The 16,307-nt window shown below is 46.0% G+C and overlaps 1 protein-coding gene across 4 annotated transcripts in view; it reads left to right on the top strand.

Annotated features, from left to right (window-relative positions):
• PIDD1 (p53-induced death domain protein 1) overlaps positions 1 to 16,307 on the top strand; it is a 332,716-nt gene that overhangs the window by 249,090 nt on the left and 67,319 nt on the right. For all 4 annotated transcript variants that reach the window (XM_085644874.1, XM_085644875.1, XM_085644876.1 and 1 more), the window contains 4 exons: positions 3,839 to 3,986; positions 12,109 to 12,244; positions 12,381 to 12,531; positions 14,045 to 14,168. In XM_085644874.1, coding sequence (XP_085501000.1) covers positions 3,839 to 3,986; positions 12,109 to 12,244; positions 12,381 to 12,531; positions 14,045 to 14,168 — 559 coding nt within the window. The remainder of the gene's footprint in view (positions 1 to 3,838; positions 3,987 to 12,108; positions 12,245 to 12,380; positions 12,532 to 14,044; positions 14,169 to 16,307) is intronic.

Below are 16,307 nucleotides of genomic sequence, written 5' to 3'. Positions count from 1 at the left end.
ATGGGGTACTCCGACCATAGACCTCTTTGCGTCTCCGGAGAACGCCAAATGTCGGTTCTACGCAAGCAAGGTTCCCCATCGAGGATCGCTGGGGAATGCCCTTTCGATTGCTTGGTGCGGCGCATTTTGCTACGCTTTTCCTCCCATTCCTCTCATTCCTCGAGTTCTCAGGAAGGTCAGGGCGGAACCATGCAAGATGATTCTCATTGCTCCAGCTTGGGCCCGGCAGTTCTGGTTCACGGAACTCCTGCTGCTCTCCCAGGATCGCCCAATTCGCTTGCCGCTGATTCCATCTCTGTTATCGCGGGATCAGGGACAGGTGCTCCATCCGGATCCGAAGTCACTTCACTTGACGGCGTGGCTCCTGAACACCGAGAATTCCGTCATCTGAATCTCTGCAGGGATGTTTTGTCTCAGGCGCGGGCGCCAAGCACTAATAAGACTTGCATAGCAAAATGGAAGAGATTTTGTCTGTGGTGCCAGAGGAATAAACTCCATCCTTATAAATCCCGGCCACATCAGGTTTTGCCTTACATTCTGTCACTGGCTAAGTCAGGTTTGGCGCACTCTTCGGTCAAAGTACATTTGGCTGCCATCTCCCGTTTTCGAAGGAAGACATCGGGGCCATCTCTATGGTCTGCAAGGATTGTAAAACAGTTCATTAAGGGGTTGTTTCGGATGTATCCTCCGGTCCGAGCACCTCCACCGATCTGGCAGCTCAATCTAGTACTGGCTCAGCTCATGAAAGCTCCCTTTGAGCCGATCCACAGGGCGGACTTGAAGTTCCTCTCTTGGAAGCTAGCCCTCCTCTTAGCGTTGACATCGGCTAGGAGGGTTAGTGAACTCCAGGCTCTGTCCATAGTGGAGCCTTTTCTGCAGTTCAAAAAGGATGTGCTAATTTTGAGAACCAACCAAAAATTCATCCCGAAGGTGCCTTCGGATTTTCATCTGAATGAACCCTTGATTTTGAATTCCTTTTTTCCACGTCCTTCTACCCAGGCGGAACGAACATTGCATTCTTTGGATGTCCAGGGATGTCTGAAATTCTATCTTGAGCGCGCACGATCTTTCAGGAAGTCTACACAGTTATTTATTTCCTACAGTGCACCATGGAAGGGGTTGCCTCTCGCTAAGAGTGGCATTTCCCGCTGGATCTCCAGTGCAATTCAATTCTGTCATCAGGCTGCGGGCAAACCTTTGGACAGAAGGGTCCGTGCTCATTCTACACGAGCGATGGCATCTTCAGTAGCTCTTTTTGCTGGAGTTGCTATCAAAGACATTTGCAGAGCAGCGACGTGGAGCAGTGTACACACCTTCATGAAGCACTACTGCCTGGAGTCGGTGGGACGAGATGACGCGGCTGTTGGTCAAGCAGTCCTCAGGAATCTTTTTCATTGAGAGGTGAGCTTTCCCGACAATCCCTCCATCCTGGTAAGCACATTTGGTTCAGTAATGATTGGTTTTTTTTCTTGATTACCATGTACTGGTTGTTCCTGTAACTGAGATGGTTATGTAAGGCCAAGTGTCTACCAAAATGTGCTTTAGTATGTACTGCTAACTATTCTGATACAAAGCATGAGAATCTATGAAAGTTCCAATACTGGGGTAAGAAAACAAGTTACTTACCTGTAACTTTGGTTCCCCAGTATTGGTAACTTTCATAGATTCTCATGCGCCCACCCACCTCCCCTGGGAAAGCTCTGCCGGTTTACTGAGGAAGTGGCTGTTTGCACAACGGTTACGAAAATCTGAGGCTCTGAGCTCTCTCAGGAAGGTTCCAAGGGGTGAGGCTGAGCTGATTGGTCCTGGCAAAAGTTTGGGCTCTTTTACACAAAGAGGGTGATATACTACAAAATGAGATGAGGCCTAGGCCTATTTTCTCTTTTGTTTCTATGGTTATGATATATATTTTTTATTTACCGAGGCTCCCATTCCGACGACGGGGAATGATACAAAGCATGAGAATCTATGAAAGTTACCAATACTGGGGAACCAAAGTTACAGGTAAGTAACTTGTTTTCTTTCTCGGCGTTCAGCTGCAGGGAATTGGTCTTCAGCCAGTCTATGACCAGCCCCATGCATTCCTGAAAGGAACTTATGGGTACCGAATCTTCACCTTCAAGGGAAAACAACAATTGAATGTCGTCCGCATAGTTAACCACTTTGATCCCGAAAGATTTTACAATGGGGATCAGTGGACTTAGGTATACATTAAAAAGGATCGGGCTGATTGCCGAGCCCTGAGGTACACCATAGCGGACCGGGGACCAGGGGGAGGTGAAGGGAGTCATCATGACTACCTGCTGCCGGCCCTCTAAATAGGAGCACATCCATTCCAGGGCGCTTCCCTTGACCCCTAGTTCTGTCAGTCTTGACAACAGTACAGCATGGCTGACCGTGTCGAACGCGGCCTACATGTCTAACAGCACTAGTACTGAAGACTTTCCTTTGTCGGCTCGCATACGAAGTTCGTCCATTACCGTTGTCAAGGCAGTTTCCGTTCCATGTCCCGGTCGAAAACCAAACTGGTCACTGTCCAGCAGTTGATTTGCTTCCAGATAGTTAGACAGGGATTTACTAACCACCTTTTCCAGAATTTTGATTGGAAAAGGCAGTAGAGAAATGGGACGGAAATTACCGGGTAGCTTAGGGTCCAGAGAAGGCTTTTTCAACAAGGGGGTGACTATCGCCCGTTTCCAACAGTCTGGTACTGTTCCCTCATTCAAGGATTGGTAACAAATATGCCAGAGGTCAGGAAATAGACTACAGCCAGACTCCTTCCAGATTTTATGAGGAAGGGGGTCGAGAGGCGAGCCAGATGAAATTTGCTGAGCTATAATACCAAAGGCCTCCTCTGTAGGGGGTGGAAAGCAGATCAGAGAGGTGTCTGTCCTAACGGCCTCACTGATGGGCATCATATCCATTAAACTGCAGTCAAGTCCGCCTACGATTTTAGTGACCTTGTCAGTAAAGAAGGAGGCGACCTCATTACACAGGTTCTGCGATGGCTGGATTCTGTTGGCCAGGCAGCCAGGGTTGCCATGATCTCTGACAATACTGAAGAGAGCCTTGGAGCTATTGGATGCCTGTAGGATGGAGCTTGCGTAGAATTGTGCCTTGGCCTCCTTAATTGCCTGTTTATATTGAGCTTGAATTGATTTTAAGGCTATTTTGTCGGATTCTTGGTAGGCCCTACGCCACCTTCTCTCAGACTGCCGGCGGGCTAAACGCAGCCCTCTCAGCTCCTCATTGAACCAGGGGGCCGAGGGTGTACTTCTGATCTTAAGCTTTTTCCTGGGGAAATGCTCTTCCAGAATGATGTTAATAGAGTTACTGTATCTGGTGTAACTTTCCTCAACAGCCTCCCCAGGTTTAAGTGTGGTCTGACAATGAGATAGGAGGGAGGGTCTTAGTTTGGAGAGTTTCGCCCAGTCTCTCCCCCACCGATAGGTGGTTGAGTTATTTCCCGTCAGCTTATTTCTTGGCAAGGTTATCCTGAACTGAATTAAAAAATGATCAGTCCAGGATTCCAACAGAGAAGACCTGTCTGCCTTTGCTTGCAAGCTTGCAGAAGCGTGGAACCAACAGTAGGAGTAAATACCTGAGTGGCCATAATGTGAGAGTGTATTTCTTGTTGAATTTCTGAAATAAACAGTAGAAAGTGTGGTGAACATTGCAGAGGGCATGCATGTTATTCGCTAAGCTATGTTGCGGTATTAAAAGTAATGAATATATGTGTTTGTTATTCATTGCTAGCTGGCTAGCTCCCCTAACAGTGCCGTTCCAGATCATTTGCATGTGTTTTTCCTTGTATCATTCGGCATATTGTGTCCTCCAGGTTTTGCCAATCACTGAAAAGGAGCTTCAGGAGATAACAAATGATCCGGAATCCATCGCCAGCCCCCTTCTCTGCCTCTCTCAGAGCTCTAGCATCAACTTCCTCAAACCCGTTCAAATTCAGCTCCCTCTGCCACCGGGGGTCACAGGTCAGTACTGTCCAACCCCGTCCCAGGGATGGGGATGTGTTCTAAGTGTCTTGAGAATAAAACGTATCATCATGGCTTGATCTTTGAGATAGAACCGTGTGAAAGGAAAAGCAGATAAGCCCAGATGATCGTCAGCTCTGTGAGACCATAGTAATGGCAGACCGATGTGTTAAAATGTCTCGATAATATAGCAGAACATTACATGTTAAGGCAGCGCAGACATGTTTTTGAGCACTGCGTTCTTCAGTTCCTCTGAAGGTAGCACAGGACATTGGATGGCTGTTGGTCAGAAGACCGTATTGGCCTTCAGTTGCCAGTGATTTCGTGTGCAGTGTTGTGAACTATTTATGGGCTAGCTACGAGGTGTCCTGCATGAGCGTAGACTTGAAAAGGGGAAACAGAGCCAAGAGGCATAGTTTAAATAATACCTAGGAGTGACCATGCTGATACATTGGATTTATGGGACCAATTCCAACCCAGAACTAACACCCCAAATCAAGCCTAGTTAACCACAAATCTACAATAAAGACCAGCACAAACGCCTTCCTTGCTCTCTTCTGCAGAGAAGATCAGTTTGCCTACTGGTTTAATCTCTGGATTCGATGGCTGTCTGATCTATGGATTGCAGCTCTGATAACGTCCCTATATATCGAGTAGCCCTGTGGTGTTTGTTTGCTCCAGAAAATCAAGTTGGTATTTTAAAACTTTTGTGCTGGGAATCCTAATCCCTGCTACAACTGTAATTATTTTGATATATTTTTTGTTCATGTATTTTATGATTTAAATGTGTCTCAAATTCACTTAATGAGGGGCATGCCACTAAAAAAGGGCAACATGTATTACAGAGAAACAACTGCATTGGCTTTCATTTCATGATTTATTCAGGGCTCACCTGGGATGTTCAGCCAATACGGTGGTGATTGACTCAGCCCTTCGTGGCTGGTCTGAGACTTATTGAGCACGATGGCCTCTGGTCATGCTTGACACTTTGAGGGACTTCCTTGAGTTGCTTTCTTCATTTTTAGCCTTAGTGCCTCACAGCGTCTCAAGCTGCTGAAGATTTTCTTTGTACATGTTGCATTTACCTCAGTTTTCTTTTTTTGATTTAGGAACTCTACTCAAGTGCTCCAACTGTTTAGGTGTGGGAGGAAAGATTACCATTCCTTACTTCACAATGCATAGTGAATATTTTATCTGGATCCAGGGTTTAACAGTTTGGTCTCTGATGGTTTTATTAAGGCCTCTAGAAAGGGGTGAAAGTCGATGAGCATGCATGCCACGTCCCGGGCTGAGTTGGCACTTTAATGGGATCCCCAGGTCCACACTGGTAGGTACTCTATTACAGTATTTGTGCACATTTAATAGCCACAACCTTAATACCAGGACATGCATTAAATATGTATCCCATGCTGGCAGCACAAATTCCAAATCAAATATCACTTTATCCAACGCTGAGTTCTTGCCAAAGGCACATTCTCCCGCCAACTGAAGGACGTTCATTCTTGTAAATACTTACAATCACTGCAACAAAACCCCACAAGTAGACAATGGGAGATGAGGCGAGCCGGACACTAGACAGATGGATTGTCTCGAGAAAAATGTTTAACAAATAAGAGTATAAAGCTATGCGCTGTAGTATATCTGAAAATCTAAAAAGATGTGTTCTCACTTGCATAGCCACTGCAAACAAAGATACGTGACTTGGAGGCAGCCTGGAAGGCACCCTAAGAAAGCCCCATACACTGGCCCTTCTTACCATCCTCACATATGCATTCTGTTAACCCACCTTATCTGTTGTGATTGGATGCTGGTGAAGCCTGGTTGGAAAGGCATACCGTGTACTCCAGCTGGTTTTAAAGCTCAATACGGCCTACAGTGTTGAGCTATCCTATTCTCCATTTGCCTTGGACTTGGCAACTTGCTACCCCCTGTATAGCTATTGCAGGTGCACTGGATGCAGGCTGTCACTGCAGGTCGCAGGTAACAAGTGGGATATGGAATTGTTTCCTACCATGCCTGCTGGTCTTCCCTCCCAGGATGTTGATGTGATTCTGTTAAGGCGTAGGCACCGTTGCTTGAAAAGAGGGCCTTGTCCATGCATTGTGCATATTTATTTTATTTACAGCTGGAGCCTGTCCACATCGTCACGAATGTGGGTGATGTGTTCTTTTCATTTAGATCCGGCTAGTTCTTACGCCGGCACATTTTAGAGGATTTTTTCATCCCCTGCCGAAGGAAACGCTTGGCCCAGGACATACATTAAGCTCTGATTTTCTGTCTTCAAATAGACTCGGTCATCTGGTTCCTTATATTTTTTAAATATTTTTATGCTTACTGCCACCACAGCTCTCTGCACTTCCTTCCCTTACCTTTATACAGTTTTCCCGGTAAAGCCTCTGCTGTGCCAAATGCTTGTAAAATTAAACACATTGTTTTCCTCCTGCCTCATAAAACTTTGCATCCTTTTTGCCTCCATAACTACCTTTTTCTCCCATCTATTCATGATCTCCTCTCCTGCCAAGTGTGACTATTTTCCCCGTTTTGTATGATTGCATCTTTTTCCTAATCATGTTTTCTGATTCCCTCCTAAACTTAACCTCTTTCCCCCTCCCACTTTTCACCTTCTCTAACCCCGAGCAGCACCCACCCCCTCCCAGGAACCTACTTAATGGAGGCTGCAGTGCTGGCGCACCACCAGCGAGCCAAAGGCAAGCCCGTCTGCCCCTTTCTCACCAGGACCGTGCCCAGTGCCAGGGCCTTTGGATCTCTAACCACCCACAGCTTCTCCAGAGCTGAATTAACTGCCCTGACACCAGGACTTCGCAGAGACCTCTGCGGCCTCACTTCCCTCCCAATCAATGGCAGGACCCTTCTCCTGCCGAAATTGCCGAATTTCCTGCAACGTCGACAAAAACAACAAATCCACCATCAGGGGCACCCTTTCATACAGACCACTAGGACCACACCCTGCCTTCTACAAGGACATCTCCAACTTGCTAGCCCCTCTGGCCTTCCGCTCCGAGAATTTCATCTTCCACGGAGACCTCAATTTCCACATCGACACAAGCAACGCCAGCACGGCAAACTTAATAGGGAGCATGAACAACCCCAGCCCCACCCAAATCTCACCGACCCCACACACATAGCTGGACACACTCTGAACTCGATCTTCACAGCCAGCAACAGAATCAGATACAGCCACACCTCAAGGATCACCTGGTCCGACCACTCAATCATCTACTTCTCCATCTTCACCACCCCCAACACAGCCACGGACCAGACCAACATCGCCCATAGGAGCGGGAGCAAGGCAGCGGTAAATGTATGGACCAACACCCTCAACCCGTCGCACCCTTCCCCCTGACACCACCGCTGACCTCAAGGTGGGCGTCCAAAATTACAGAATGCGCCGACACAGTTGCACCCCTCAAACCCGCAAAGCAAGGCAAACCCTCCAAACACACCAGCTGGTTCACTCCGGAACTAAAAGCCTCCAAATGCAATTGCAAACAACTAAAAAGAATCTGGCGCACCAACAAAACACCCAGCGACAGAGCCAACCTCAAAGTGGCTCTCAGTAAATATCCCAGATGCCTGAAAAATGCCAAAAAGGAAGCTTTATGCGCCTACCTTGAAGCTTGCTCCAACCATAGCAAGGAACTCTTCAGCATCATCAACAGTTTGCCAACCCCTCAGCAGCCGAGAACACTGTAACCCTCTTGCAGGAGCTCTGTGACACCCTCACAGACTTCTACAACAAAATCGCCACCATCTACAAACACTTCGACCCGCAACCAACCAGCGACAATTCCGACAAACTCCACCTCAAACACTATAATCACTACGTGGGATCAACTAACCACACAAACCACCGCTACCGTCATGAGTTCCAGCCACTCAGAAGCACCCAGAGACCCCTGCTCCCAGCACGTGTTCAACCTGGGGAGCAACTCCATCAGTAAAGAACTCACCACCATCCTGAACTTATTCATTTCCTCTGCCTCCTTCTGAGAAGAATAGAAAACATGCAAACATAAAACCTCAGCTAAAAAAAACTACAGCTGACCCAGAAGAACTCAAGGACCATATCCCTGCTCCCATTCCTGGTCAAAGTCCTGGAGAAAGCAATAAACAGATAACTCTCTAATAACCTAGATCCTGGATCCATCCCAGTCGGGATTCCATGCTAATCACAGCACAGAAACCGCCCTAATCACAGCCACAGATGACATCCAATTTCTCCTACACCAGATGGAGACTGCAGCCCTGATCCAACTCGACCTCTCTGCAGCCTTCAACACTTTTCCACCCTAAACCGTCCTACACAGACTCCATCATATGGGGATCCAAGGAAATGCCTTAAATTGATCCCTTCATTCCTCACCAGAAGAACCCAGAGCATCTGCTCCCGCCTTGCACCTCAGGCCCAAAGAACATCGTCTGCGGCGTTCCCCAAGAGTCTTCACTGAGTCCAACCCTGTTCAATGCATACATGGACTCCCTGACCGAGCTGGTCAAATTCTATGGTATGAACATCATTTCATACACTGGCGAAACTAAGCTTATCCTCTCCCCAGCCTCAAACCCCATTAACACCAAAACCAATTTCACAGGTGCAGGACCAGCGTAGCCAGCTGGATGCAAAACAAATGCCTCAAACTCAACACTGACAAAACAGAGGTACTCCTCTTTGGGAGCAACACCTCCCCATGGGACGACTCATGGTGACCAGCAGAACTGGGTCCCTTGCCCACTCCACAGACCACACCAGAAGCCTCGGCATCATACTTGACGACAAGCTCAACATGAAGAAGCAGATGAACACTGTCTTCTCTGCCTGCTTCCTCACCCTCCACATGCTACAGAGAATATTCAAATAGCTCCCCATCAACCGCAGACACTGTCAACTAAGCCCTCATCACCAGCCGCATGGAATACAGAAACTCCCTCTACATGGGCATCACCGCACAACTACTGAGCAGCCTGCAAACTATCCAAAGTGCTGCAGCCAGGCTCATCCTCAACCTCCTGAGAAGAGCCCACATCACCCACACCTCAGAGAACTCCACTGGCTCCCCCATCCAAAAAAGGTGCCAGTTCAAACTGCTGAGCCATGCCTACAAGGCCTTGCATAACAAATGACAAGCCTACCTCAAACACAGACTGAACTTCCACCAACCTGGAACTACTACACTCTACCTCTTTCTCCCACACACCCCGCTTCCACAAAAGCGGAAGTGGTGGCTGCACCTTCTCCTACCCGGCCACCAAGACCTGGAACGCTCTCCCACCCCACCTCCGGACTGAATCCTCCCTACAGAAGTTCGGAGATAGCCTAAAAACCTGGATGTTCGACTGACCACTCCCAGCAGCGGCCCCCACCAGTGCCTGGATACCCTCACGGGTGATGAGCAGCGCTCTACAAATCATTGATTGATTGTTCCTCTTTGCAAGAGCTAATCAAAACATAGTCCGGAACAACAAAGTGTGCCCTGTTATTGAGGCTGACTGTATTTCTTTTTTAGACATTCCACCTGTGTATATCCGTATTTATTTTTATATTCGTCCATGTTTAGGCTGTGTTTTGTGAAAATCTGAAACTTCAACTAATTATTTCGACGTGTAGTTAATCAATGAAAGTCCACTCACAAAAATACCTAAGATTTGCATGATGCTTCCCATGTATGCATTACACTTCTGTGAAAACCGTTATATTGTGATATGCGCGTGCACATCGGCAGCTGTTTAAAGCTTTATTAAGAAATCTCTTTCCTGTTGTTTAACTTCCCTGCCCATCAGCCTGCACAGCTATTGGCTTTGCAGACAATCGATAGCACTGAGATTCACCCAAAAGACCCATTTTCCATGTTTAAGAATAAATAAAGAGAAGTAGATTTTTTTTGCATGAATTTACCCGTAAAACCCAGTAAAAGGACACTTTTGTCTAACTATAATTGTTTAGGTCCATATAGTATGTGCAGAGACTAATGATCAGCATTAGGCAAGAAGGGCAGAGGAGGTCTGGTTCAGAAGGGTTGGGGCAAGCATTTACAATTGGAAGTACACATTACAAACAGGAAGTGGTGAAACGTTCTGTGTGCAGGATACATGGGAAACATACGGGAATCTTTTCGAATGCTGTCTATAGTGCCACCACCAGCAATTACTGTCTGATAAGGCGACCTGTGCTGTGCTCTCAGAAATACTAATTGTACTACCATACATACTTCCACTACTACTAGTGCTAGCTCTAGTACTCTGAAATTACCACTGCTAGTACTAGTGTGCAACTACTATACCTATTAGAAACAATACTACTGTTACATGAACTCATGTGCCTATTATTAGCAGCACTGCACCAAATACTACTGTTGGCACTAGAAATAATATACACAATGTCAATATGACTACTTCTGTTACTTTTATCACTGCTACTCTCTTACTGGTTCGTCTACTACTGCCACATCTACAAGTGAGTCTACTGCTCGCGTTACACAGCCTGCACCATGATGGTGCTGTGTCTAGTGCTACAGCAACAACTGATACTACAGGCATGCGCCACCGCCACTCAACACAGTAGTACTTTTAGAATTTGTTGTGCTATTATTGGTAAATCCTCAGCTAACTTTTTTTTTAACAGAGTTTTATATAGCTCGAACTTGACCCGAAGGTATCGGGCATCAGAGCGCTTTACATAGCACCAGTTGCGTTCCATAAGGACACATTAATTTTTGTTAGGCACGGGGAAATTAAGTGATTTGCCTAGAATCACAGGATGTTCAACGCCATTGCCGAGACTCGAACCCAGTTCCCCAGATTCGAGGTCGACCGCCCTAGCCGTTAGGCCAACTCCTCTCCTTCTGACCCCCAGCTATGTTATCTTGTTTCCTTTTATTCTCACTGAGTTAATAAAGTGGTAACTCCAGGAGTAAGCAACTCGAATTAAGTTGATATATAAAATTCAGTAGGTGTAAAGCATAGACCATGATTGTGGGCCTTGTTTGTATAGCTGAATGCAAGTATAAGACATCCTAACCAGAGTAGATGGTTAGCATGGTCATGCTATGCTGAGAAATCTGTTGGTCTAAATGCCTCCAGTAACTGCTCCTAAGTGGACTGCTCTGTATAGCTGAGGCCTCTTCAACGCAAGGTAGTGCTAGCTTCTCATGGAGCGGGCTCTCAGGACTCTTTAAAAAAATATTATCAATTGGGGGAAGCAGTGTGGCAGGAGTATATCCCCATATTTGTGCAGCAGAGATTGATTGTTCCTTTATGTGCAAAGACAACTCCTTCAGCTAGAGAACCACCGTACAAGGGCTCCAGGAATGCTGGTCTGCAATAGCTATGACCTCTGATTTTTTGGAAGTCTTCAAAAAAGTTTAGGGAAAGTTACTCATGTGATTCTGGTTCTAGGTCACACATTTCACGGACAATCCATTTATGGAGTGCCCCTCTCTGGCCCAACTACAAACCTTTTATTGTAGAAAGTACAGGAACCGATGGAAATGAATTCAAATGGATATATCAAGTCTAGGAGAAGGCAGGGCCCCAGCAGTGCTCTGACTTCCCAAGTCTCAGTTGTCCCTGTTGCACTTCACTCTTCTCCCTCTAGGGGCATTATACCCCATGTGTCCGTTGTAAGGGGAAGGATAATGTATTGGTTGCAGTATCGTAGTCGTTATGCTTGATATCTTGAGCTTCACTGAATAGCTGGAGGGCTCTTTAAAACTTTAATCCATGAGGTCTCTTTTAGTCACACAAAATATATTTCATTTGTTTAGCAGACTATGGGGACCAAAAATTGAAGTAGGGCTTATGATGTATTTAGGCAGTGTCCACTTCGACATTGTAAAAAGGCCTCTTAATTTATAAGAAACCTCGGTGAATGCTCAGTTAGGTATACTGGATTTAATCTAATTGTCTAGGTACCACCACTACTTGTGTTTGCTGTATCACCTTACTTCTTTCCATTACCTTTTTTCCAATTAATTAATCTAACCTTCCCCATCTTTTTTCTGTGTCTCTTCCTACTTTTTTTCTTCTTCCTACTGTCCCCTCTCTGTCCTGATTTTTCCCACCGGTCTCTCTCCTCTTTCCTGCCATCTAAACATCTCTTCCTTAGGACAGAGTTTGGAGCGGTCCCGGCTTCACCTCCTGCATGGCGACCTACAGGCACAGACATGGAATGACATCACTAACCAAGTGATGCTGGAATTCACCCACATTTATGCCCTCTTTGAGGTCGACCACTTCTCTTGGTGAGTACTTACTGAATCTAGAATCCTCTTCTAAGTGTTTGTTGTTTACATCTCCATTATTTGTTTCCACCAGTTGACGTGGCACTTGTTCCAACATAAGGTAGACTCACCTGTTCTTACTTCTCTTCCCTCCCAGGTATTGGCTGTGGTACACTACCAAGACCTATGTGGGAGGTATTGCCAAGAAGGTTTACGAGCGCCTGCGCATGTACCAGGTGAATTTTGTTGCTCTGCAGAGGAAGAGGGACCCCGAACAAGTCCTGCTGCAGTGTGCCCCAAAACATAAGGTTTGTTTTGGGATGCTGTGGGTTCTGTCTTAGCAGTGGAATTAGACTGGGTCTTGCCTAGGAACTGGTTTCAAGGTCATACATGTCTGTGGATGGGTATTTGCCTAGAATAGAAAATGTTTCCATTGAGAGTTTTCTTTTTGCTTCGGAGGGGTAAAGTTGGCGATTTCTAGACGCAGCATTGATCACCATTGTGTCGGATATTCTCCCTTTATATAGTGATTACCCACACCCAATAGTCATCCCATACCTAGTAATTCTTTTTTCCAGATTACAAATGTAAGAAAGCCGCAGAGGGGACACTCCTCCGTACCGTGTGGGCTGTCCTGTCTTGGAATCGTTTTGGCCCAGAGTGACTACCTGACCTAGCAGGATCCTGGGTTGGAATGTCCCAATGGACCCCAAACTCACCCATCAACATATTAACTGTACACAGGGTGGTACCGGTACAAACTAATGCTGCTCTATTTGGGTCTGACTCTTGCCAAAGGTATGTAGTGAGGGAGTGGAAAGCAACAACCGCCCCCTTTCTTAACAGAGTGGAGGAGTGGGATGGATCACTGCACGGGTTTAGAGATCGAGGTGTTTAGAGCACGGGGCTGCCTGCAGAAGCATTCTGAGATGTGGCAGGCGTGGGCGGAATGCTGGCATATTGTGTTAGTCTGCCAGCCCTATGCGACAAACGTTAGGTGACGAAATTCGAACCTTCATGGGTTCATGCGTATATGGGATGTGATAAGGCAATTGTTGCTAATTTCATTCACACATACAGATCACTGGGGGGTGTGGCAGGGGTTCTACGTGCAGGGATTTGCATTTTATCTTTGCATTTGTGTTTATTGAGTATTCGCGTACAGGGGCAGTGTTCCTGTATCAAAACCAATAAAATCTTTTTAAAAAAATAACAAATGTAAGGAACCTGTTGTGGGTCTGTAGGGTCTGGTGAATTCGAGGGAAATGCAATCAATTACAGATACTGCAGATAGCAGAAGGTCCAAAAACTTGAAACTCATGAACTACAGAACTTACAGAAGGCATGGCAAAGTATTTCATTTTTAGCTCCACCTAGGTTCTAGTTGGTTGCAGTCTTGGAGCTTCTCAAGCTTTCTTGGTTACTAGAAAACCTGGCCAGCACCACGAATCTCCCTACATTCAAGTTGCATAGTTTCTTCTTACACATGGTGATCCACTAAAGTTAAGTCCAAAAAAGGCCTCCTAGAAAAGAATGAGAAGCACGCACCAAAACTGTTAGAGATACCGTTCCTAATAGTTGTATTGTTCCAGAAGGGTGGAACAACACACACATCATCATCTACATTGCTGAGTGTGCATTATCCCTTTAGGGAGAAAGTATGCTTGCAAACTATCTTAACCTAAATCTTGTCCCTATAAAGCTAGGTTGAGGATGGTCAGAATTAGCAGCATTGTAGTGCTTGCAAAGAGATCGTACAGTTGCATATATTAGTCCCCGATATATGGCTATATCCTGATTTCTTTCTTTGCTGCCCTACAGGTGGAGACGATTTTGAAAAAGCTTAATGACCGATACCAGGGCCCGGAGCCCTCTGACCTGGTGGATATGTTTGAAGGGGAGCAGTTCTTTGCCGCCTTTGAACGGGGCTTGGAAATAGATGCAGGTATTACATTAGATAAACTATTCAAAGCTTCCACAAGTATTTTAAAAAGTCACCTAGTAAAATATGTGTGTTCCTGCACCACCACAAACTGTTCAGATTGTGGCCTTCAGACTAATGTTTGATACGCAGAAAGGTGAGAGACATTTGTCTGCTCTGTAGTTGCAAACGGTCAACAAAAGGGAGCCTTGAAACTCCAGGGAGATGTAAGACATTTTCCCAAGGATACCACTTTGTTGCTTAGATGATTAGTGTTTTCTGTGGAAACCCCCTTCTGAATATCACTCTGTAATGAGAGTGGGCAGGAAATCTTCAGTAAAATAATGAATAATGATCCCCACAGTTCTCCATATACAATTATTTGAATACAAGGTCATATCTGGCCCACTGTGGCCTGATTAGTTGAGGGTATGTTCAACGTCAGTGAACCTCTTTGGGAGGGAGTTGAGATGGTGCTTTGGCTCCATAATGTATACCATAAACCATGACAAAAGGCACACTTACTGGTTGAACATCTGTCTGGAAAGCGGGAAAACAAATATACACAGCAATTTACTTCTGCCAATTGCTGTTCCCCTGACTCTTCTCTTCCAGCTATAAGACCCAGCACACATGCAACGCTCTGTAAAAAAGTACTCTTTTATCCCTTGGGGTGTTGGTGCACAGCACTGCTCCCAGAGTGCCCCAACCTTGGGGGAAATCCGCAAGGACAAGTATTCCTCTGCCATGTTGATCGGCCACCTCCAAGAGTGTGGACGTGGGTGCCTGTTGCTTCTGCAACCTACTTCTCGATTCTGCCAAATTAGGAAAGTATTTGAGACACTGCTTACTTCTCTGAGCTGCTCATGACAAAATATTGACGGGAAACCAATTGGAGATACCCCTCAGTTGATCCCAGAAAAACAAGGTCCCCTGGCTTGTGTGTGGAATTGCCCTGTTAATCTTGAGGCCACATTCTCCATACTAAGATTGATGCTACAAAATAGTGTTCTGACTGCCAGGAGTGAGTGGGGCGATTTAAAAAAGGGACGGACACCCAGTTGGATAAAGCGTCTTTTTAGGACATGCACTGCACACAGCTTGGCCCTATCTTGTTAAACAAAGCATCCAAAGGCCCACACTCCGTTTTGTGTATGGGAACCCAAGCAGGAGGCAGCAGCGGTAGCCAGGAGTGTGTCTATTCTGTTATAGGCAGACACTGTCGCTGCAGTCAGCCTACTTCCATGCACAGTATGGACCAACAATACAATAAGACGTGGCCATCTGTGCTAAACATGCCAAAGTAGAAATGATCCGATTAGAATGTGAGCTCAGGAGCAGCTACCACTCCCCCAAAGGGTAGGGTAGGGTAGGGCAGATGCTGGAAGGACTTTGGAAGTGTGCAGATCAGGAGGCAGGGAAAGAGATTGCTTCTCTATTGACAAAGAAAAAGTGCTGTCATAAAAAGTGAAAATAAAAATAACCCTGCAGTCCAAGGGCTGTTCACTTGTGAACCAAATCGGGGTGAGAAGCAGTTGTGTGAATTTTTTTTACCCTCAGTCGTAGTCACTTCCTCCGCATCCTTTTTTGCACAAGAAGAACCACTAGATACAATCAGAAGCAGTAATCTGAGCTGAATGTGAGCTCAAGAGCAGCTGCTGGTAGCACCCCACAAGGGCTGCCGATGATCATGTGCAGACTGGGATAGAGGTTGCTTTGCCTTTGAGAAACGTTCCTGTCATCAAAGCAAAACTCTGTCATTTAAAATAAATTCTACAATACTTAAGCCTCAACTTCCCGATCTCCCTAACAGCTTTTATACATTTTCTGAGAATCCCCATGAGGAGAAATAAACCTTCAATAATATTGAGGAACTAAGCTTTCCAAAGGCCATGTTTGCAGCCCAGGAGTCAGCGTCGAGGGTTAACCAGTGACATCCCGCTAAAAGAATAGAAGCAGCAGAAAGTCAGGCCAACACTGTATGGAATGCTGGACCTTAGCCAGCCTCAAAGTTACCTCTAGCATTAGGCTGGATAGTCTTCCCACTACCAGTCTGTCTATAATCTGGCATCTCACTTTGCTTCCGCTGCATTTCAAATGCATGTTCGTGGAACCATAGCATCTGAATGTCACTGTGGCCACAAACTGTCCTATGAGTTCAGG

The sequence above is a fragment of the Triturus cristatus genome, chromosome 3_1, assembly GCF_964204655.1.
Source record: "Triturus cristatus chromosome 3_1, aTriCri1.1, whole genome shotgun sequence".
In the NCBI taxonomy this organism is placed as follows: domain Eukaryota; kingdom Metazoa; phylum Chordata; class Amphibia; order Caudata; family Salamandridae; genus Triturus; species Triturus cristatus.
Note: the sequence above shows the minus strand (reverse complement) of the source record. Positions and strands in the feature narration are given on the sequence as shown.